Below are 23,110 nucleotides of genomic sequence, written 5' to 3' on the forward strand. Positions count from 1 at the left end.
CATCCCCCCCTTTGGACCTGGAGCAGGGTTACAAGATGGGGGAAGGAGGATCTCTACCTCTCTTTCTTTCAGTGTGGTTTGGCCTGTAAGGACTGTCCCCTCCCTCCTCCTAGAAGATAATCTGGACTCCGAGCCTGGTGGGATGGCCAATTATTTACCTGTTGTAGTGGCCCTCGGTGGCATTTTGGCAGATATGGGAAAGGGGCTGCCCAGACTCTTCTGGGTTTGCGCATCAGCCTAGGCCAGCAGATGATCACGGACGGCTGACCGCCCTGTTCTACCTTCACCTGCTCCTGCAACCCTGCCCCACCCATGCCAGCTCCTTCCAGCGGGACAGGGATGCTCCTTCAGCCTCCCGAGCAAGCAGCCTCAGCTGTTGGAGGGCGTCACAAGTTCAGGCGCATTCTCTTATAGGAAGAAGCTGGCTCAGGGGGTCTGCGGAGTACCGACCTTGAGCTTGGTACTCTGCTGCCCCTGGCAGGTGGTTGGAAAAGGGTAGGAAACGAGGCCTCTGCTCCCCAGGGGCTGGCTGTCAGGCTTGGTCCAGGGATTAGGCATCCTATGGAAGGCCCTATTTTGCCTTTCATTTTGGTCTAGCTTCACAGCTTTGTTTTTTTTTTTCTTTTTTCCCTTCCATGTTATGACGTACTGGGGGAGCTTCCTGAGGCGGAAGCACCTGCTGAGGGCCGTGGGGGTGGGAAACAGCTTCGATTTTGCTCAGGTTGGCAACTCGCATCTGTCAGGGCTATGGTGTCAGGGTAGGAGGTCCGGGGGGGCCGTGAGCTCTGCACCCACCTCAGCCAACTCCTCGGGGCCAGCCTGCCCGCCTTTGCCTTAATTCGCCCTGGGTCTGAGGTGAGCAGGGCTCAGGTGACCCCCCCAGGGGAGGTCCCTGCCGACTCCTAGATAACTTCACTAGCAGTGGGTCACTTTTCTTTTACCTTCACCTGGTAGTCCGAAATGTCATCTTTCCTTGTGCTCAGTCGAGAGTTTGTTTGTTTATTTTGATCGTATTCATTCAGTTCCAATGGCCTCATCATGTCCCACCCAAACCTGAATCCACTTTGGTAAACGACCCCACCCCACCCCCTACACACACACAGGTGAGGGCAGTGGTTTGGATTTTCAGGCTATTTTATTTCTGGGTGACATTACGGGTGGGTCTGTGTATCAGCCGAAGAGCTTCTGAGCCCCCTGCCCACCCCCAGCCCATCTCCGGCCCCAGCCAGGACCCCTTACTGTACTTTATACTTGCCAGCTTTATTCCAATCTAGTAACATGAGTTCCTGACGGTGGTGGTGAGTGCGAGAGTCATGTTTCTGTTGTCTTTTCTCTTGCTTGGTTGGGGCTGCGGTGAGAGAGTGTCTCTGAGGCATACTTTCCCGCCTCTCTTACACTAGGATCTGCACACCTCCTCTCAAACACTCTTCTGAGCACGCTCAGCGGGAAGGTTTGTCCACACCTATTAATCCTCTCTCAGTGTCCAGCTTCCTGTTAGTACCAGCTGGTTTGCATGTTTTTGCTTGTTCAGATGAAACAGTTCAAGAAACAAACTCATATCCAACTCTCAAGAAATGTCTTTTTTTGTACACTTTCGTTTTCGATTTTTTTTTTTATTAGTTACAACTCCAACACACCTGTTGTCCAGTAAAACATTTCACACCTCCCCTGCCTGTTCTTAGAGTGTATGTATCTGTGGGACTGAACTAAATGCATGCACTGTAGTAGATGTCCTGGTAGCTGTAGCCGTAGTTGTAGAACATGCATTGTTGAGTTGATATTACAGGGTCCGCGACAGCCCGGCACGGCACGGCTGTCTGAAGGATAGCGTGGGGGACCAGGAAGAGAGGGGGCTCCATATTGTCAACGTTGCCAAGGGGCTCGGATCCATGTTCTCGCCATCAGCCACCACCACCTCCCCTCACACTCCCCGCTCCCCCGGCCCAGCGCTGGGTCACCACCCTCGGCTCTAGCCTTCCTGAGATCTCTGTTGATAGTGACCAACTCTCACGAAAGAGAGCAGAACCAGGATTGCAGGGAGTCTGAAAGTTCTTCCTTGTTCTTGTCTTCCTCGTATGGTTCTTGAACAGAGCAGGTCTTCTCTTATTTCTTAAGGCCTACCATCAAGGCTCCCCCGAGCCCTTTTCTCCGTTGAGTCCTTTGCCAGCTCACATCCGGCCCTTCAAGGAGACGGGTCCGTGTGGCAGTCCTGTCTGTGCAGTCTAGTCCCCAGGGTGGAGGGAAAGTGAGACGTTGCGGGGAAAGGGATTGAGATCTTAAGATGCTCGGTCTGCAGACAGGAAATGCACTGAGTCCTAGTGAAGGTTAGCGTTTCTTCTCACTGTGGGTGAAGATAAGGGAGAAGCCTTTACCTGAGGTCTCCAGGGGGCAGGGTGGGGGCAAGTAGGGTCAGAGTGGCAACATTCCTAGTATAGAGACTACTGGCACAGCTTCGTGGGGAGGAGGAAGGGAGGGGACAGGTGGGAAGGGGACCCTGTGACGTTTAAAGAGGAGACCACAGTTTCCCTCCATCTTCCCAGAAGACTTCGCAGTCCTGCAGCCTCTGCGGAGGCTCAGGGACGTGTGCGGTCAGTGTCTCTGGACACACCATCTCCCCTACATTTGTGATGACGCACTGTAAGGGAGTGCCAGAGGTCTCTTAGAGCTTTGGGAGATGGCCCTAATCTTTACAAGTTGCTGGCACATGAAGTCACAGCTGCCACCTGGGACCTGCTCTTTAAGTCGGGCCAGTCGGTGGCTCTGAACTAATGCCACGGGAAGACGCCGGTGGAATCTGAACCTTCAGGGCAGAAGTTATCTGTTATGGGAGACTGAAGCCCAGGAAGTCACAGAGTTCATGAAGTTCCCGAAAGAGTGCGAGGTGACAGAGTAGAATGGCAGCTGAACAGAGAGGAGTGGCGCCGTGGAAGTCCGTGGCACCGTCAGCACGAACAAGGATTGCCTGCGAGCAGGCCAGTCAGTCACGGGACGGAACGAGGCCTGGGAAGGCAAATCTGGGAAGAGCTGTTCTGCAGGGGGTGGTGGGGCAGAAGGCAGAGAGAACAAAAATCCCCCTTAGTGGCCTAAATCCTAAGTCTGGCTCTGCCAGGAAGACGGCTTCGCTAGCCTGTGACCAGACATCCTAAGAGTTTCAGTTCCAGTAGGCAAAGTGAACAAAAGCAAAATTCAAGTCAAGACATAGAAGAACTAGTTGAACTTGAACCATAGAGAAAATGCTTTGGGGAGGAGGGTAGGTGCAGGTGCTCATGAAGCAGGCTTGCCTGTCCCACCCCTCCCGGGGTATTTTCCATTTCCCCGTGGCAGCCTTCGCCTTATTTGTGTTCGGGGCTGAGGGGCGTGAACGGTAGCGGCCCACACACACTCTTCCGGCCGCTGGAGGGAGCCGGGAATCGTTTGTGTCATTTGTGTCTTAAGCTTTAGGGTTCCCAGGTGTTGCTTTCAACAAGCAACGCGTTCGTTGAAGGTTTGCTCCGCGGCTGGCAGGAAGGAATATAAAGGCAGATAACATTTCTTGCCTGCAGTGGTTTGAGAATCTAGATCCCTCCTGCTGAGAGTCCTTATTTCCCACGATGCATTACTTCTCATCAGCTTCATTTAAAAAAGGAAAGTGGATCAATGTGCTGCCTCCATTTCTGAGGTCGGCTTTCCTGCGCTTCCATCAGCAGGATCCAGTGTCCGGGAAAGGGGGCTGCAGGGCAATCATCTCTTCTTTCCCACCCAGCCTCCCTTGTGCTAGCGGCAAGCATCCTCTGGGGCCTCAAGATGGCCAAAGCTGGGGGTAGGGTCCTGGGGACGCTCTCTCGCTGGGATAGAGCCACATCTGCGTCCATGGAATAGAGCCAGCACACTGGCCCAGAAGGAGAGCAAATCCGTGACCTGTTATGACCAGCTGCTGCAACCAGCCAGACTTACCCAAAAGACCCTGCCCGAACACATGCCTCCCAGTCCATGGCCTTGCGTTCTGGGCATGGGCACCTTGTTTCTCAGTTTGTCATTAAAATCTTCATTCCTGGGAGAGCCGGGTCTTTCACCAGAAAGAGTCCAGCATTGGATTTCAGTAACCCCAGTGAATTTATAATAATGTGCTGAGCTGCCCGCTGCTGACCTCAGCTTCATTCATTTTCCGAGGGCTTTGGGACCAACCCTGTTGAGGATAAAATACATCAGCTGTAATCAATAATTTTGTAATAGAAACACCATGCACTTGATAAATCAACTCTAGTGCAATTAGTGACTAGCCTTGAAGCCCAGACCTGAGTATAAGTTAATCCTGAAGTGAATGGAGTGGGGGAATGTTAATGGTCTTTTAAATCAGTGGAATCATTTTCAGAGGGTGACACATCCGTGCCTGTCCCCTGAGCTGGTTGGCCCTCTCTCTCATGCTGGCTCGGGAGCCCAGGCCCTGCTGTGTGCAGGAAGGGTCGAATGTGTGACAGGGCCCTTGAAGGCTCCATAAGAGCGTGTAAAGCACACTGGAGATGGGCAGAGGGACCCCTTATTTGCCCCCTGGGCTGGGTGGGGCCACTGCAGGGTGTGAGGAGCCCCAAAAGCTGCTGACCCCATATGTTGGTGAGAATCCTCAAAAGAACACAGGCGAGGGTGCATCGTGGTCCCTTATGTTTCTGCAGAGGTTCGACTGCCGTGACCACAGCTAGCCCATGAGACAGGCAGGAAGGCAGAAGGTTTGGGCCTGGCTTTACATGTTTGTTTTTAAAAGAAAGCTGATGTGCAGATTGGCTGTGTGACTTACCCAAAGTCACACAGCTAGTCATCTGGAGAGCAAGGCTTTGGTCAAGGGTGAAGAACCCTGAACTTCACCTCCTTTAAGGAGCCCTGCAGAAAAACCATGTTTGTTTCTGAAGAACTCACCTGCTGCCCAGATGTCCCCGACATTCAGGACGTGCTGGGAGAGCCCAGCAGCCTTGGAACCGGCGCTGTGTCCTCTGAGGACTCAGGCCCCAGTACCTCACAGTCTCACCTTTTCAGGTATAGATTGCTGAACTGGGCCCAGGGCACATCTGCCACGGAGTCAAATTCAGCAGATATTTATTAAGTGTGTAACAACAGTAATTATTATTACACGTGGCAGGCACTGTCCTCGGCCTTGAGTCGGGGGGCTTTGGGGCATATCAGAAAACCCAACTCAGCCTGGTTAAATGTTATAGGGACTTTACCAGCTAACATTCTGGAAGATCCATGGAAGAGTGGGCTTCATGTGTAGACTGCTCCGGGGAGTCGGCACTTCTCTTAGCTCGGTCCTCCTTTTGGCTTCAATATTGTCTTTATGTTGGCTTTCCTGTGGTGCCAAACGGCTACAACAGTTTCCTGCTTCATACCAACCAGTCTAGAAGAAGAGGGGGTCAGATGGTCCCAAATTCTAGCAGACCCCAGAGCTTTGTGCCGTTTGACTAACGCCTGGCTGGTGAGAGCCAATCGCTGAGAGTGGGATCCATACCCCCACCCTCAAACTGAGGAGCCCAAGAAGGATGGATTTCCAAAGGACAGTCTGGGTGCGGATAAAGGTAAGGTAAGGTAAAGGGTAAGGGAGCGTGTGGCTGGGTAGTCAAGCATGAAGCCCACCACAGCCGTGGAATCTCCTAGATGAAGGCAGAGCACAGTCTCTGCCCTCGGGTATCTCCCAGCCTCGTGTGGAGGCTAACAGGTACTTATAATATGATGCCATAAGTCCGGCAACAGAAGGGGCACAGAGGAGGAAGTGATTGGCTTTGGGAAGTCAGGGAAGGTTTCACAGGGGAGTGAGTGTCTCCACTTTGAAAGGACAAACAGGAGCTCCCCAAGAGCCAGGGGAACAGCATGTGCAAAGCCACCAGAGCCCAGAACAGTAGAGTAAATCTGAAGCCCCGCAAACGGTTCACTCTGGCTGGAGAATAAAATGCAGCGGGGTGGGGATGGGGCATGGGAAGCAGCCGCCGATAAAGCCGGAGGGCTGGCATAGCCAGAGCAGAGGGCCTTTGGTGACATGTTAAAGAGCCTGGATTCACACACCGGGGAGCCTCGGAGAGGCCTGAACCAAGGAAGTGACATCAGATCTGGATGTCAGACAAGCCTTGACAGCAGGCTAGATTAGATTTGAGACTAAAAAAGCAGGAGGACGAGTGACAGATCATGGAGAGTAAACGCTCCATGAATGTTCATGTTATCACTGCCCAGTAAAAGAGAGGCTTCGGGTCTTTTGCTCTTACCCATTAGCTGATTAACTCTGGGCTCAGCATCACACTGGGGTCTGGGGTGGGATGCAGAATTTCAGGGCAGGTCCTTGCCTTCAACAAGCTCCCAGTCTTTGGGGGCGGACACAGCACACAGTTGTTACAAGAGCTGGTCTTCAGTGAGCCTACGTTCCCGCCTGATCGGAGAGCACTCAGCAGGCAGGGAAGCTCAGATAGGAGGCAAGACTCAAAGTAGACACTGAAGGGTGTGGAGTGAGAGGTAAGAGGACATTTCAGGTGGGAGAACTTGGATAAAAGGTCATGATGAGCATGGGATAAGCAGCCAGTTCCCCGGGGGACAGTGGCAGGCTGCCTGATGGGCAGTGGGGGTACAGGCTTGCTGAAGTAGAGGCAGGCTAGATTCTGGGAGACCTTGAAACCCAGATTGATACAGTCCTACTGGTGGGAGAGAGAGGTTCATACGCTTTATGGCGGTGGAACTTGGTAAGGACAGAACCAGCTAAGGAAGATCAGCCTGGCAGCGGTCCCACAGAACACAGCTCGACCCCTCCCTAATCCCCCTGGCTGGGGCTGGGTTTGTGATCTGGAGCCAGGTTAGGGGAGCAAGGCAGACACGGCGGGGAGAGGGGGGAGCATTTGGTCACAGTACTCCGCCTTAGTTTCCTGTGACTCTTCTTTGCTTCTGCCAACAAGTTATTATTCATTCCCTGCTTGGGACTGTTGGTTCCCACTCCTGTGCCCTCATGGCAGCCTCTGTCTGTCCTTATCTCTGCTCCCTCCATTACAATTGGCTCAGACTGCCAGGAAGCCACACCTGATTAACCCTAGCTGGGGTGCCCCTCCTCAACACATTACTGTGTCCTCAGCCTTCTTCCTGATTGGTGAGGTCTTCTGGATGAAAGCCGGGATTCTGACTCTATGGAACATGTTTTGCATGTATCCCAGAGTGGTGCCTGCCTTCTCCAACAATATAAACCATCAGTTTATATTTGCCTCCAGGAGACAAAGTCAGCCTCATTCTTAGTGTAGATGAGTAATTATTATGCAGTCGGAGAAAGCAGAAAATAAAGGGGCCCTTTGTTCCTGGATGCTTATTAATATTAATAAAAAGGTCTCCCCTTGCCAGCTTGGGATCCTGCAGCACAGGAGGTGGGCAAATAATGCTTTTGAACAGCTATGATTGGCTGTTGGAATTAGATCTGTCAGGATGAGAGAGCCACAATGCAATCCACTCTGTGGCATGGATAGGAGGGTTCCAGCCAGCATCTCAACGTTCACCCCCATCTGGAGGTCCCTTAAGGGAGGGATATGTTCCAGGTGATTGATAGACTGCTAGAGTCACTTCCCAGCCAAGTTTAATACGAGATGCTAAAGAACATGTTAATAATAACTCCTGCATGAGTGAGCCAAGCACGGGGCTAGGCCCACCTGCCCTACCCCCATTTCATTCTCATAATCCTATGAAGAGGGCACTATCATTCTCATTCCCATTTTGAACATCTTAACACTGGCTTAGACAGCTTGTAGAGGTGGTGGAGACAGGTTTGGAACCTGGGTCTGTCTCATCACATCTGTGCTCTCAACCATGTCAGCAGATGCCCCGTCGCCCCAGCCCCTTGGATTCCTGAGTGGAGGTCCGCATTCTTAACACATACTCAACGGAAAACCGCCGCTGCCCATCAACTTAATTCTCCGTATCCTTGCGGGGAGAGAGAACCCAAGCCCGTTTATAAGAGGCCTCAGGAAACATTATATGCACATATAATGCATATATGCCGCAGCTTCTGCTGTTGCAGACTTAAGGTCATGGTTTTGTCTGGCTTTGGCTGACATTTCTGATCTGGCTTCCAAGTCCCTGCATCCTTTTCAGACCACAGGCAGACAAAGGAGGCCCAGAGGAGGCGTGGTCGGGTAAGAGGGAGCCAGCCTGAAGGTAATTGTTATTATTTGAAAGGAGACTTTAGCTAAAACAAGCCTGAAGGAAGTTAGCCACTGCCCAAAAGAAACTAGGCGATGGAGCAAGGGAGGGCCTCTTTGAGCCAGACAGACCTTCTCCCGTTCTCTTTCTCCGGAGGGATGAGTCAACAGCCCTTCCTGTGAGCGGTGAGGGCTGAATCTGGAAGGTCGCTGGGAAGCCGACGATTGGCCGACCAGTTGCTGGGGCTTTGCTTTGGGCCAATGCTGTGGAGGGGCGGGGCCTGAGGCGGGAGCAGCAGGATCCTTGGCCAATCGTCCTGCAGTGAGGCTGGGCTCCCGGTACTATGGCAACCGCGAGCAGGGGCTCATTTGTTTTGTAGATGAGTAATTACTACGCAATTAGAGAAAGCTAAAAATAAAGGGGCCCTTTGTTCCTGGTTACTTATTAATATTAATAAAACGGTCTGTCCAGGTCTGTGGTAAGCAATCAGTGCAAACCTGTGTGCCTGTGGTAGAGCACTGTGGGAGGCAAAGGCTGCCCAGCCCCACTCTCCGTTCTCTTTCTGGAAGTTATTTCTGACTGCAACCTGCAGCGGGTTGGCTTTCCGGGCCTTGGGGGAAAGAGAGGCTGTCTTACAGACACGCTCAGGATACCCCGGAGTCAGGGGTCAGTTAGGCACTGACCCAGGGAAAGGTCTGGCAATGTCAACCCACTCCCAGGGAAGAAGACTAGAAACACAGTAGCAAAACCAGGAGAGGTGGAGGGATGTTGGAGGATCCGGTTTTGCTGTGTATCCTTGCACACATTGTTTGACTTTTCTGGGTCTAGATTGTTTATCCCCAGGTGCATGAAATAAACCTCCCACTGAGGCAGCCCTGAGATTTCAGTGTCTCCCAGATCACCTGACTTGAAGAGAAACAAGTCAGGCTTGGATATAACTTGCTGGAGGGTTACATCGTGTCCAGGGACTGGCCCCACAGCAGTCTGTGCTCTGGCCTTGGGGACAGAAACAGTTCAGAGGCTTCCCTTTTATCCCTTCACCTTCCCAGGATACCGGGTTGCCTTGTGGATCGATCAGGTAAGGATGATAATTGTTTTTTAAGAGGTTCAGAGCGTGGAATGGGATCTTGGTTCTGGTCTAGCTTCGATAGGCTAGGTGATTTTGGGGCAAAGAGTTTCAGACTAGAGGGTGATTGAGGACCTTTCAACTCTGTAGCACTATATTGCTACAGTTTCCAAAGCTCTCGGATCCCTTGTCATGGGGAGGTGACAGTGACAGTGCCTTAAGAGCTGAGAAGAGTGACTGGAGAGAAAGCCAGGGGCTTCCAGGTGATGAGAATGCATTTGAAAACAGCACTGCATTTTTTTTTTTTCATGCGTGAAGACCTGAAGTGAGAGGGACAGAAATATTTCCAGAATTGTGTATCACTGAAAAAATCTGTTGTCAGATTTCCATCCTTGGGCGTGGTTGGTTAAACTCTTAAGTCTTGGCTGTCCGGATGGCATTTATTAATAAAGGTGAACCTGTTAACAGCTACGGTCGGTGAGCAAATCTAAGACTGGGGCACAGTGGCTCTTGAACTTTGCTGCATGTTAGAATCACCTGGAGAATTTTTGAAAGTCCTGGGGTCCAGGCCACACTGCAGACCCATTAAATCAGAAGCTACCACCGTCGACCCCAGGCCTCAGTGGCCATTAAAGCTCCCTTGGTCAAGTCCAATGTATAACCGTGGACTCAAGTACCAGCAGGTTCTTGCCAGATGTAGAGTCTCACACCATCTCTGTGACTTTATTCTCAGCATCCATACCTCAGAAATGGATACAAAGAGCCACGCCAGGCAGCTCCCCCCCACCTCCTCTAATGACCAGGAGAGCTGGTCTGGATCCTCAGCCTGCATGCAGCCTTAGAGCCCGGGGCCGACCTGCCTGGCACTGGTCCTCCCAACAGGGCCAGGAAGTCCATCCCTCCACGGCAGGCTGAAGGGGTCTTCATCCGAAACACATTCTAGGACAGGCCAGTCCTGGCTGAGATTAAGAGCGTGTCCATATAGAACCAAGGGCCCGGAGCAGCCATAAACACGGAAGCAGCCGCCCTCCTTGACTGTCTGATGAATGGGGGCCTTTTGCTAAGGTCGGAGTTTGTTTGTTATTAAAGACCTAATTAGAAACATGAGAGGGAGCTGAATGGCTCCGTGCTTGGCTAATTAGTGACATGTATGCACCCGCTTTGAACTTCAAGGACACAGAGCTATTAGCGCTTACATCAAAAATGGATTAAACTCCTGTGCCTTTATAATCATTAAAGACAGGCTGCTCCAGTGGAAAGCCTTTTGTATAGGTCCTCAAGGGGCTGCCCTTTGGGCATCCTCTCCACCCTACCCCCTGGTTGTGGAGCCCCGGGCAGTAAATACTGATGGTCCTGGGGCAGTCCAGCTCCCCACAGGACTGCCCTCAGCAGAGTTCCGTGGTCTTCCTGGGACTGAGACGACCAGCCCTCTGGTGACCCATTCTGCAGCAATACTGCCTGCCTGCTCTGTGCCCAGCCTGTTCTGCAGTGTGGCCCAGAGGAGGGTGGTCTAGTCCTCGGGGAGAGAGGCAGTCCCCTACCTCACGCGGTGGGCACGGCCCAACCCCAGGCAGCCCCTAGTCTGATGGGGGAGACACTGCCACCAGGGAGCTTCCCATTTGGAAAGAGCAACAGAGCCCACACTCTTCAGGAGCTGGAGCTCCAGCATGGGAGGTCTGGAGCCTTGTCCCTACAGCCTGTCTGAAGCAAAGAAAGATCCAAATAAACACAAGATGTCTTAGACTACAGGGAAGGGCAGCTGAGCAGCAGATTCTGTTTGAAGTGCTGCCGGGAGTTGCCTGGATGTCCAAATTCGAGCTTGTGTTTAGTCCGGTCAGAGACGCTTTGGAGACACGTTCCCTCACTGCTCCAGCCCTCGGTTTCCTCATCTGTAGCCCAGGCTAACAGGACCGATCTTAGAAGTTGTTAGGAGCATGAAAAACGATGGTGCTAAGCATCTACCAGTGTACCTGGCACACAGATGCTCAGTAAATATTAGCTCCCTTTCCAGCCTCACAGAAGCCACAGCTTCTAGAACTGTGTGCCTCATGCCTCCAGACCCTATTGTGCCAATAGGATGAGGTTTTCCCCTGCTGCACCCTCCCCAACTGGGCCAGGGTGTTATCAAATTCTTCCCAAGCTTTCATCATGACTAAGGATGCTACAAGTGTAGTTCTGGCCTTGGATTTCTGGGGCCTCGCGCAGAGGGCGAACACTGAGCCTGCGGTGAATGGAATCACTTACAAGAGACAAGCTAGGACCCGACGCCTCTGGCTGAGGGCAGGCAGGCTGGGAATTAGTGAGTGAGCACACACGGCCCAGCAGCACGGAGGGTGGCTGGGGTCACGTGGGGAGAAGCCAGACCGGTTTGTCTTTTGACAAGATAGAGCTGGATGCAGTCCCCAGCTCAAAACAAAAGCAAGGGACATTCTCAGGATTAAACTAGGAGACGCTTGGAGCAAGCCGACTGTTGGGGAGAGAGACAGAGATGTGACAGAGATGGAGAGGGAGTCCTTCCTGGCACCATACTCCCTGTCTTTGTTTCCTTTCAGTGCTCAGGTCAGGGACGGTTGGGTGGGAAGCAGGGGCCAGCCAAGTGGCCCGTGGAGGCCGCGGCCTGTCTTCCCGGGGCCGTGTGCGCAGCGGCTGGCAGGCTCGGTGCCGTGTTTCATGGGTGCCGGTGATTTCTGGACCGTCTCCCCATCTTGCCTCTTGCAAGTTCTAACCCATGTGGGCCTGGAGTCTGAACCAGTTAATTTAAAGAAGAGGCAGCAGGATGTGAGTGTTAAAACCGCTTGCTTCAGCCAAGCCATAAATGTCTGTCTCTCAGGTTGATTTCCCCTGTTTTCCGAGGTGCTTTCGAGGTTCAGGGCCAAGGCACTGTTGTTGAATCAGCCATTTGCTGTGGAGAGAGATCACGAACCACACCTTGCATCTGAGACCAGAATCCTGATCTGGGACAGCTAGCTGAGGTCCCATCAGTGGGGAAGCCATTGCAGAGCAAGCCCCGGGCAAGCCCGAGACCCGTGGCGTGGCCTTTCCTTTCCTGACAGCCCTCTCCCCTTTCTTCCTTAGACACATGCAAACAAGGTCTATCCCTCAGAACCCTTAGGGTCTGGGAGAAACGGGAACCTGACAGTGACTCCATTTGCCCTCATGACAAAGCCTGGTTTCTTGGGCTACCAGAAGGCCCACTCAAGGCTACTCCATGCCCAGAATTTACACCATGAGCAGATGGCAATAAACCACTAACCCCTCTCCTACCCTCCCCCACCCTCCCAACCAACCCTGGCCTGGTCCTTTGTGAGGAGGAGACACATCCATAGACCCAAATCAGGGCTGGTAATAAGAGCATCGAGATAGAGAGTGAATGAGCTATTCTCTGTCAAGATTGTATCTCAACATAAAGTACATAGTTTTAGCCACAAAGCTCTCAGATGGGTTCATTCTGGGTGATCTGATTGGTAGAATCCATCTCCAGGTTCACGACTAGCACATGACGTGAGGGCTTCAGAGCCAGCCAAGGAGTGAAGTTATCTCTTCAAGAGGGGTGTGCTTTGACCTGAAGCCTAGACCATTCTGCGTAATGTATCGGTCCCAAGTCCTCGGTTCTCCCATCCGTCTGTTCCCTCCTTGAGCTATGCCAGTGTTAACCGGCAGACCTCAGCATCCACCTGGTCTGAAGCAGGTTCACTATTGAGAGCTCAAGCAGAAACAGCAATCTTCTAAGCCTGTGGCACTGCTGTAACCGACATTTGGAGTATTTGTGACACTGACTTTCCTGTCAGCCCCGGTGGATGAGCAGACACTCTCCATGGGTCCTGTGTGGTATTTAAGATGAGCCAGGCATCTCTGGATATGTCCAGACTTGCTGCTATCAGGCTGAGTTAGTACCTCCCGGTAATATATTTGTTTGTATATTGAGCCAGGGAAAAGGAAACATCATCACGTTACTCTCTTAATCCTCCCCTAGTTTTAAAGTGTTTTTTCTCCTTCCCTTCTGAAATAGCTTGAATTTTAGCAGAGCATAAACACAGACACACACACACACACACACACACACACACACACACACATATATATATATATAGTATATTAAATTGATTATCCCTGCATCTGGGTCCCTGAACTGACTTGATTCTAATTTACTGTGTCATACAGTTTTCCCAGGTTGGATGTAATTGCTGGTCCCCTCTATCTATCTCTCCCACCTTTAGGCTAAGCTCTAGAAGGCAAGTCTAAGCCAGGATCCCTGGGACATAGTGGCCCGGCAGACTGCTGGACTGTAATCCCCCCTTGCTCTGCTGGAGACATGCCGTAATAACTCACAGCTGAGTATTTCTCCTTCCGTTAGCAGGAACAGGATTATCTTTTCATGCGGACCTTCCCTGTTTGACCATCGGCATTAATTTATAGCAGGCACTACTTCTGCGGGGCGCAGAGACTTCGAAGTGGGGTCCTCAACTCTGTTCCCAGGAAGGCCTTGGCTGCCCAGCTGCCATTCTTCAGAGCCCACGAGCAAGGAGTGGCTGGCTGTTAAGAGGGACCCATGAAGGTCTCCACTGTTGACAGCCAGTTGGTACTATGGACCCGGCATCACCGAGCACCCAGTGTTGTAGGGGAAGAGAGGCAGGTCTCTCTTCTTCTGGAGAACATAGGGCCCCGTGAGAACCCTGAGGGCATCCCCACCTGTTCACATACCCCGCCTTAAGGAGTCCCTCACTAACGTGGGAGACAGTCCCTGCTGCTATGGAGTTTTTAATGGAGGCAGATAGAAGCACGATACGGACGAGGTGAAGGGAGAGGGGAGAGCTGGAGGGGCAACGACCTCGACCTCTTCTCCGGCATCCGCCTGGCAACGCAGCCCCTCCACACATTCCTTTTTCAGTTTCTTTACATTCTTTAAAACAAGAAAAACCCCTAAAACTCAGTGTAATGAATGAACACAGCCCTGCCCTCAAAGAATATCACAGGGGCTTCTGTCCCCAGCCTTCCATTCTGTCAGGAGCTGGGGGTTGGGAACGAGAGCCGTGAAACTCCCTTCTCCTTGGCCCTGAAATGTATAGTGTCATGAGTTCTGTTTCGGCAGCATGCTGCCTTCTGAACTGGACTAGGTGAGGACGGGCCCACCATTGCATTCATCTGGCCCTAAGCAGCACGTGCTCTGGAAATGTGCCAGGGGCCACCAGGGCCTCCCCCCTGAGATGAAACCTGGCAGCAGCAGATAATTTGCAAGGCAGATGATTGAAAATGTCTTGAGGGCTGGCCCTGCCCTTGGGCAAAATGTGAGACCCACTAAACCAGAACGTAGGTCTAACATGGGGACTTGGGGGGGGGGGGGGCGGGGGGGGCGGGCCTGGCTTATCCCGGATATGTGGGCTGAGCTCATCTAGAAAAGATTTTGTCAACAGTTCCTTCCTCTGGATCAGTAATAATCCAATTTTCAGGCCTTGGAGCCAGACAGAGATGCCCTCCCAGGGGCTCCCCCCTCATAGTTCTGGGCTCTTGCTTTCTGCCTCCGGTCCAGTGGCATCGCTTAGAAATCATGCGGATGGCTGGACTTCCATACTTTTCCTAGACCTACAAGGAGGCTGCTCTGATTCTCACTCCTACGACTTCCCCACCCCCAGTGACTAATTGCACTCTCAACCCAACCCCTTCTGACCACAGTTGGCCAGAGCCACATGCAGACTGTGTGCGCGCTGGAAGGCAGGCATCTCCCTGGGCTTGCTTTAAAAGCCTGACGTACCCATGAGCTTTGCGTCCAGCCCCTACAGGTGAGGATCTAAGCCTGCAGGATGGACCTTTGCTAAGGTCTCTGGAATAAGAATCCCTGGCATTTCCTGGGTCAGCCATCAAGGTGTTTTATTCCCTTGATAGGCAAGAAGTTCCTCCTTTTATCCAAGTCCAACTTTAAGCTTTAAGTCAAATGTGTTACCTCTTGCTGGCCTCAGTGAGATTCCACATCCTTGCTTCTCGCCGCCCCCCCCCCCCCCACACCGGACCCTTGTCTCAGAGTCCTTTCATCAGGTCCAATGTAGATGAACTGGACCCTGTTGTAAATCACTTCCTGATTTGTATGGCCAGTGAATTGTATTTTCCTATATCAGATTTTCCTAAATTTGCCTATGGTACCTGCCTTATTGGGCTCTGCATACACAACCATTTTAAAAATAGTTTGTTTTCAACTTGACCAATTGCAAACCATTTTCTTTCTCATCTCAGCCCACTGAGAGGCAGACTAAGGCAGGCGGCACTCACACGGTACAGATGGGGACTCAGGCCCGTGAGGTGTTTACCCCGAGGCATACAGCCCTAAGGTCAGGGCCAGGGTCACACTCAGGTCTTCTGACTCCAAGTCCAGTGCTCCTTTACACCACAGCTGCCTCCCTGAGCATACGGGCTGCCTGGACCCGGAAAGCCCAGAGGATGCTGGGACTGGGGGTGAAGGGTGAGGGGTGAGGAAGAACCTGTCTGGGATTAAACTGCTGCTGTGGATTCTGCCCAGAGCAGCTGATGGAGAAGTAGCCCTGCTCCCCACAGTGAGCCCCCAAACTGCCAGCCCGGTGCAGGGCTCGCCCCATGCCACTTAATACTTATAGCTCCTGCTGCAAAAATGCCTAGGTGTTTGCAAGACAGTGTCCTCTCCTGGGATAGGAGGCATAATGTCCCAATTCATAAAACTCAGCAGTGTTTATTCAGCAGCACATACTGAGACCCCTCCCTCCCGACACACACGGACACACACGCCCCCATAGCTGAGCAGTAGATGGGGTACCCTTGCCCATTGAGAGCGATGTCCCATCCCCTCTTCCTGACCCAGCCTGGCTTGTGGGACTGTTTCTGGCCTCTCAAAATGAGGCTCAGCGTCTGAGCAAAGGCTCCCTCCACCAAGATACTTCATTGAGCATTGCCTGAAGGCTGATTGCCATAGGATGCACCCTCAGGTCAGGGACTCAGCGTCTTGCTTTCTCCGCCTGCCTCTCCTCTCAGGTCACAGCTCAGAGGGAGAGACGTCCTCACATGACTCCCCTTCCTATGTAGCCAGCCAGTGATCAGTATGAACGTCCCAAAAGAAGAACCCTATTTTGTCCCTAATGCCTTCCCAGGTGCAGCTGCTGGCAGGTCTGAGTGCAAAGTGGCACTCCCCACTCCCTCCTGAGCAGGCAGTGCCGTTTGCTTGCTAGGAGCCTGCCCAGAGATGCACGGGTGTCCGGATGGCTTGTTTGGGGACTTTAACCTGCTCTCTGGAGCCTGGTTCTTCTGCCTACAGAGAGATAAGGAGGGATTGTTGGCCGCACAGCACAGAGGTGTGGCTCCTCCACCGCTCCCCCCCCCCGCCCCCCCAGCCCAGAAGCCTAGAGAACGGGAACAGGCCCAGAACTGGGTGCTTACTGCCTGCCAGCTGCGCCCTCTGGCGGGGACCCACAGACCGATCTCTCACCCCTGGCTGGGAGGAGAGCCGCAAGGTGACTTTGAGCAGGGATCGGGCGCTATGAGGATATGGGAGTTGAAGTTTAGAGCTGCATTCTAATAGGGTGCCTTCTTCACAGTGTCATTCGCTGGCAGGTGACTGAGCGGGGAGGGGTGTTGTTGGCTAAGAGGAGCTGTGTATTGTGAAATCCCTTCAGGCCAGCTGGTGAGCTATTGTCCCCCTGGGCACACAGGACTGGGAGAGGTAGCGGGATGGGCGGTTACCACTAGCCCTCGTCTTCTAAGCGCACGGAGGAGGCTGTTTCTGGACAGCATCCTTCCATGGGCATGCTACTTCCTGTCTCCGAGGCTGCTTCTGCTGGTTGGATTAGTCTCTGGGTGGCTCTCCCTGATGGAGAGGTACGAGACCAAAACCCCCCTTCTCCTCAGCCCCTAGGTAGGTGGTCCTGCCCACAGTCTTCCTACATCTGCCTCTGGCCAGAGAAGTAAGAAGCCAAAAAATCTTTCCATCTTTCACTGCGGGCCCCCTCCCCTAGCCTCTCTTTACCCCGAGACAGAATTAGCTTGTTATTTTACATAGCAAGGGTCAGCTGCCTGGGTAAACCAGGAGTCCACTGTCTGAGCTCTCCATTTTCCTTAGCCCAGAGGGAAAAAAAAGTGTTAGACCAAGATAATACCGCCTTTAAATATCTGGGTTTGATATTTGCCTCCATGGGTGAGAAAGGCCAAATGTTATCTGCAAGTTTAAACTTATGTATTAAAAATTCCTGTCCCCTTTGTCTGTGGGTGCGTTCTCAAATCAGCCATTCACTTACTCTAAGCCTCCGTGATTTTTTTCTCTTCAACCTGTTTTCTCCATTGGCCAGTTTACCCATTTCTCTGCTCCAGCTTCCAAGGGGCCTCAGGGCACCTGGAGCTATCAGTTTCCCTTTTCTCCGCTCAGTCAGGAGCCAGACGCGGCTGGTTGCATCTCCTTTGTATCTTCGTGCCCCATCTCGGTCTCCAGCCAGCCTGGCTTGGGCGTGTGGTCAGTCTCTTCCCATCTCTGGGGCAAGGCCGCGGCCCAGGTGGGGCTGCAGAGGTTGAAGGCAGCTGGTCATGGGGCAGAGAGGGAAATGCCAGGGGAAGCAAGGGGAGAAGATCGTAGTGAGAAGCAGCCCCTTGGAACCAAAGTCGTGGAAATGTGTCCAGTCCAGATCGTCTGGTTCTTCCACCTGGGTGAGCTGTAGCCCAGAACTGGCTGGCCCCAGACTCACCTTCAGTTTTCAAAATCAATGAGAACTTATTCTTGGCGATTTGAAAAAAAAGGTTCCCCCCCCCCCCCGTTTTGGAAAGAAAAAGTTTAAGCTACTAAGGGGAAATGAAAAATGAGACAAAATTAACCTGGTTGACAGGCCCTCACTGAAGGAATGATGGAATTGGGGTTGGGGGGCGGGGCTGAAGATCGGGGCCCAGTAGTGTCTCCTCCCGCGGCCCCTCCTCACCACCACGGTCAGGATCTATGGCTGTGAAGTCTCTCCGTAGCACAGGGGCATTCCTAGCTCTTGGTCTCAGTCTGAGTTTATATGAGGATAACGAACAAAGCAGGCATTTCGGTCCGATGTGCTCTAGCTGTGAATTGGTTCAGTCAGTATGCTCTGCATTCATACTTCTTTGTCTTTTTTTTTTTTTAAACAAAAGGAAAAAAAAGTTTAAACCCCCCCTTTCCTTCTACTGCAGGAGGTGAGTGTGTGGGTGTCCTGTAGAACCATTGGCATTCACCCAGCTTCGGCCCCAGCCTCCAGATTTCGCCACCCCCACCCCACCCCCTCCCTCCATCCCCTGCTCTCCACCCCCGAAGGGGACCCCTGCCACCATCATTACGGTTATGTCAAGATGCCCAAATTTTCCATGACATACCCCATCCTCCGACCACGTTCAGTATTGACGACTTTCATACCGGGCTATGAATGGGGGGTGGGGGGGAGGAGGTAGCCAGTGGGGAGGGGGGAAGTGGTTGGGGGGGCTGGAGAATGGAGATCTTCTTTTGTCTTTAAAAAAAAAAATACAAATTTGTCATTTAATGGATCCAAAAACAAATAAGAAAAAGTAAAACAAACAAAAATTTTAAATCCCTTCCCCAACGATTTTTTTTTTCCTGGACACAAATTGCTTTGTTTCCTGTCACGTTTTAATATCAATATTAACACAATGTGTAGTCTAAAACTAGTTCCTTTGTAGTTTGCATGGGATGTGAATGCTGTCTCAACGTGCCCAGATCTAGACAAGACTGCATGAGCACCAATTCAGATGTGAAAAAAAAAAAAAAATCTCTCTCTCTCTTTTCCTCTCTCTCTTCCATATATATCTCTATTTCTATTGTGATAATTTGGTGGGCAGTGAAGCACCTCGGGTTGGTTGCCGTAGTGTGTTGAATGATTGTTTTTTTATTCTCTCTATTTTTGGAGCTCCGAGCTTCTTAGTAGTAGCCTGGGCTGAGTATTCTTGAGTCCCTGCTAATGTTTTCGCATGGCCTTGGTTGAGTGTTAGAAGTTGGGCCTCAGCTGTTTTTCTCGAGTGTTTGGCTTGTAATGACCGGTGCATGCCTGGCTTCTGGCCTCATACCCAGCTCTATTCTCTGCACACCAGTCCTGAATAGCTACAGTGCTCAACCGAATTTTGGCGCGCCCGCTTCCCCGGCAGGCTCCAACCCCGCGCGGCCCGGAGGCTTCCCGGGGGCCAACAGCCCAGGACCTGTCGCCGATCTGTACGGCCCTGCCAGCCAGGACTCCGGAGTGGGGAATTACATAAGCGCGGCCAGCCCACAGCCGGGCTCGGGCTTCGGCCACGGCATAGCTGTAAGTACCCGCCTCCCCTGCCCTCCTGCCTCCTCCTTCCCACCCGTCTCCCATGGGAGAGTGTACCAGAAGAGCCCAGGGTTGGGGGCTGAGGAGAGGGCAGCGGGTCCCCGTCCACATTGCACCAGCCACCTAGGGCTGAAGCTCCTCCGTTTAGCTTTTTCCTGAGCAGCCGGCATGTGGCCATGCGATGATGGCACAGAAGGAGCACACGGGCAAGGTCAGGTTCAGATCCCCACTCCGTCACCTCCAGTCCATATATAAACTTCACGTCCCTGGCTACAAAATGACAATAAGTACGCCTCCCTCAAAAGATTGTGTGAGAATTCACGGAAATAGGATGTGTCACCTGCTAGCACATAACAGGTCCTCGGTATCAGCCCCCTGCTTGATCCCTGCCTTCTGGAGACTGCCATGAAGGCCGTGGGACTTCAGAGCTTGGGGACCACCACCCCCCCACCTCAGGACAGCAGCCTTGGTGGGCAGAGTCCCCCGGGCCTGAGGTCCAGAGGCAGCGCTTGGCCCTGGGACACAGTGTGGGGTTCAGGCTCCCTCCCAGGTGGTCTCCTTGGCTAATGTTTCTTACAGTTTCCAGGTTCCAAGTAAGTTCCCAATTGCGTTCCTTAGCTGCAGCCCCGCAAAGGCCAAATGCATTTGATATTTGTAATGCTCTGTGGTTCTATAATCTAACTAATCCAGGCAATGGAAATTTGCTTAACAGATTTGCATGCTGTTTTCAGATTTGTATTGTTCTTCCCCCTCCTGGTGTGTGTGAGCATGAATGTGCCTGAGCCCACTCGCTCGCTGTCCCTTCCATTGGGGAAACAGAAATTCGGCCACCCTCCGTCCTAGCCAACTTCAGCATTTTGGAGGCATTTTGGTTTGGGGCTAAGATGGGAGTGTCTGCTGTGCCAGGTCCTGTCCCTGTCAGGAGAACCCAGCCTCAGGGCCGAGCTGGAGAGAACACAGCAAGTGCAGACAGTCTGGGGCACCAGGTCACCACCGTTCCCTGCATCCCGCCACGGCACTGGAAACCACACACACCTACACACACGGGCACACACCCGGGTGCGCACACACACTCTTAACGCATGCATACACACACACTTCGTCTCACAAGCTGTCTTACCCATGCACACACACTCTCACACATACACACTCCCTCTCCCTCTCTCTCCCATGCACACACTCACACACACACTCTCCCCCCTCTCTCTTTCTCTCTCACACACATACTCGCCCTCTCTCTGTCTCTCTCTCTTTCTCTCTCTCTCATACATACTCTCTCTTTCTCACTGTCTTTTACACATATTCTGTCACACACACACACACACACACTCACCCTCTCTCTCTTCCTCTCTCTCATAGAAACTCTCTCTTCCTCTCTCTCTCTTACACATACCCTCACACATACTCTGTCACATTCTCTCTCTCACACACACATGCCCTTTCTCTCTCTCTTCCTCTCATACATACTGTCTCACATACACACACACACACACACACACACACACACACACTTGCCCTCTCTCACATTCTCTCTCTCTCTCTCTGTGTCTCACATACACACACACACACGCCCTTTGCCACCACCCCTGGCCCATGCAGCTTGGGTCCTTGTCCCTTTCTTCCCAAGCCAGTATCACATAAGTCAGCGGCCCCAAGGGTCAGCCCCCCCGGATGAGCCCAGGCACCAACTCGCGAGTATGATTATTCGGGGTAGAGCCGCATCAATTCGGGAGACCACCTGTCACCATGTGTAGAGCACAACTCATTTCCGTTTTCAGCGCACAGAAACACAGACCCTATTTGTTCTGGAAAACCTGGGTCTTTTGACCTGTGTCCTGTTGATGCTTCTCGGAAATAACCACGTGTGGCATCACGTTGTGTCTGCGCAGGGCTTGCTCTCTCCCCAGCTGGAGCTGTTGGGACCGCGGGGCAGAGACACTGTTATCTTTGCTCTCCGGGGTTCAGGGCAGCAGCGCCCGTCATTTCGGGCACAGACTTCCCTTCCCCATCACCCACGCAGCCCCCGTGAATCTGGCTCTCGATTTCCCCCCTGGGGTGAGCACACAGGCTGGGGGTGGGGAGTGGGGGCCGGAGGGCTTGGAGCGGGGAAGGATGGCCTCCCGGCCCCTGGTGGCGCGGTGTCTCAGAATTACATATTCATGCTGGCAACCACAGTCTAGTCCTAGAGATAATTTCCTTTCCCCGAATATGACAATCTGTTCCCGTGTATAGCGTGCTGATGACCTTAACAATTGTGCAATTTTAGGGACCTTTGATTGCAACGGCCTTTACAAATGGATACCATTGAGCAGGTGCTTCTGTTGCCATCCCACTCTGAGGTATTACCTTCCCTGCCCTGTGTCTCCGCCCCGCCGGGCGTGGCGTACGTGTACGCGCACGGGCGTGCAAGTACGCGCGCGCCTGGTCTCATCGCGCCCGCACCTCTGTCTCCTCTTCCCCGACCCCTTTTCAGGGGGGTGGGGGCAAAAACTCCAGTCTTTTACTCTCTCATCCCTTTCTCCAGCTTTAATCGTGGCCCCCACCTATTTTTTTTTTTTACTTTTTTTTTTTTTTTCTTCTTGATTTGGTTCTTTCAGTTCCTTTTCTTTATCTTCCCCATCCCTCATCTTTCTCCGTCTTGAAATACGATCAAGAGTGTAGGAAACTGGAAGGTGATCTGGGGCTGTGCCTGTCCCAAGGGGACAGAGGCAGGAGAACCCTGGGCTTCGGCCAGGCCCCCCGGGGGGCCAGTGGGCCAGGGTCCCACCCCTCCAGGGTCCTGTGAGATGGCCTTTTAGGTCCCTGGGCCCTTTCGGTATCCCGGAGCTCGCTGGCTTCAGCCAATGGGGTTCCTGCAGTCAAAACAGCCAGACTCCATCTTTTAGTGAAAAGAAAACATTTTTGCCAGTAACTACTGAGTAATTATCCAGATTACCGCACGAAAAGCAAATTAAATTAACGACATCACCTGCGTAACGTGGATTTGGATCCCTGCCAGTTTCCTAACCTTTTAAACTGAGCTCAAGTTAATTAAACATTTTTTAAATCACTTTGATGGGGATATGGAAGGGGCGGAGTGGAGGAGAAGGGGAGGTTGGGGCAGTCAGTGAGGGAGCCTCTTGCCACAGTCTCACTGGAAAAGGAGTATCTGTTGCTCTTGGGAAGGACACCGAGAAAGAAGAGGGGTTCTCTTATGAGCGCTAAATGGGTACTGTGTTAGCATGTTAGCTGGGGGGCTTGAAGCATGGGTCTGTCTCTCTGGAAGAGGGAGGGGGAAAGCTGAGGCCGGGGATGGGTCCCAGCTGGGGTAAGAGTGCCTCTTAAGTTGGGACATAAGAGAAACAAGGCTGGAGATGGGTTTGCAGTTAGTAGGACGCCTCTCTCGTAGAAAGGTCCCTCTAGGCCCCCAAGTCAGCCAGGACCCTCTAGGGTGGGCTCAGTGGGGGGACCAGGTTGAGTTGAGCTCCACAGATCTCTTTTGGATTTCTCTAATGTTGCTGCTAAGGAATCACCTCAACTAATGCAACTGCCTCTCTTAACCAAATAAACCCCGTGTGTGAATTCTCCCTGCCCCTCCCTCCACTTCCCTTCCAGCACTGACCCGGCCAATGCTGGCCAGAGCCAGAGGCCACTAACA

At 52.5% G+C, this 23,110-nt stretch overlaps 1 protein-coding gene and 1 long non-coding RNA gene across 11 annotated transcripts in view; one reads left to right on the forward strand and one right to left on the reverse strand.

The window, feature by feature from the left end:
* The window catches only part of MSI2 (musashi RNA binding protein 2), a 394,179-nt gene that overhangs the window by 365,442 nt on the left and 5,627 nt on the right, over nt 1-23,110 (forward strand). For 2 of the 10 annotated variants that reach the window (XR_009255164.1, XR_009255165.1), the window contains 3 exons: nt 1,401-1,450; nt 19,310-19,464; nt 21,740-21,812. The exons of 2 other annotated variants lie outside the window; for them this stretch is intronic. Coding sequence is in view for 6 of the 8 variants with exons in the window: in XM_058704370.1 (XP_058560353.1) it covers nt 19,256-19,464; nt 21,740-21,781 (251 nt within the window). In the remaining 2 variants the exon portion in view is untranslated. Of the gene's footprint in view, nt 1-1,400; nt 1,451-19,255; nt 19,465-21,739; nt 21,813-23,110 lie in introns of all 10 variants that reach the window. 6 more of the 10 variants (XM_058704370.1, XM_058704372.1, XM_058704373.1 and 3 more) reach the window with 4 other exon arrangements.
* Nucleotides 1,137-8,373, reverse strand: LOC131497805 (uncharacterized). The gene is made up of 3 exons (XR_009255166.1): nt 6,225-8,373; nt 5,196-5,365; nt 1,137-4,165 (listed from the first exon to the last, which is right to left on the reverse strand). It is a non-coding gene; the product is annotated as an uncharacterized LOC131497805 (long non-coding RNA).

The sequence above is a fragment of the Neofelis nebulosa genome, chromosome 16 (assembly GCF_028018385.1).
Source record: "Neofelis nebulosa isolate mNeoNeb1 chromosome 16, mNeoNeb1.pri, whole genome shotgun sequence".
NCBI classification, from domain to species: Eukaryota; Metazoa; Chordata; class Mammalia; order Carnivora; family Felidae; genus Neofelis; species Neofelis nebulosa.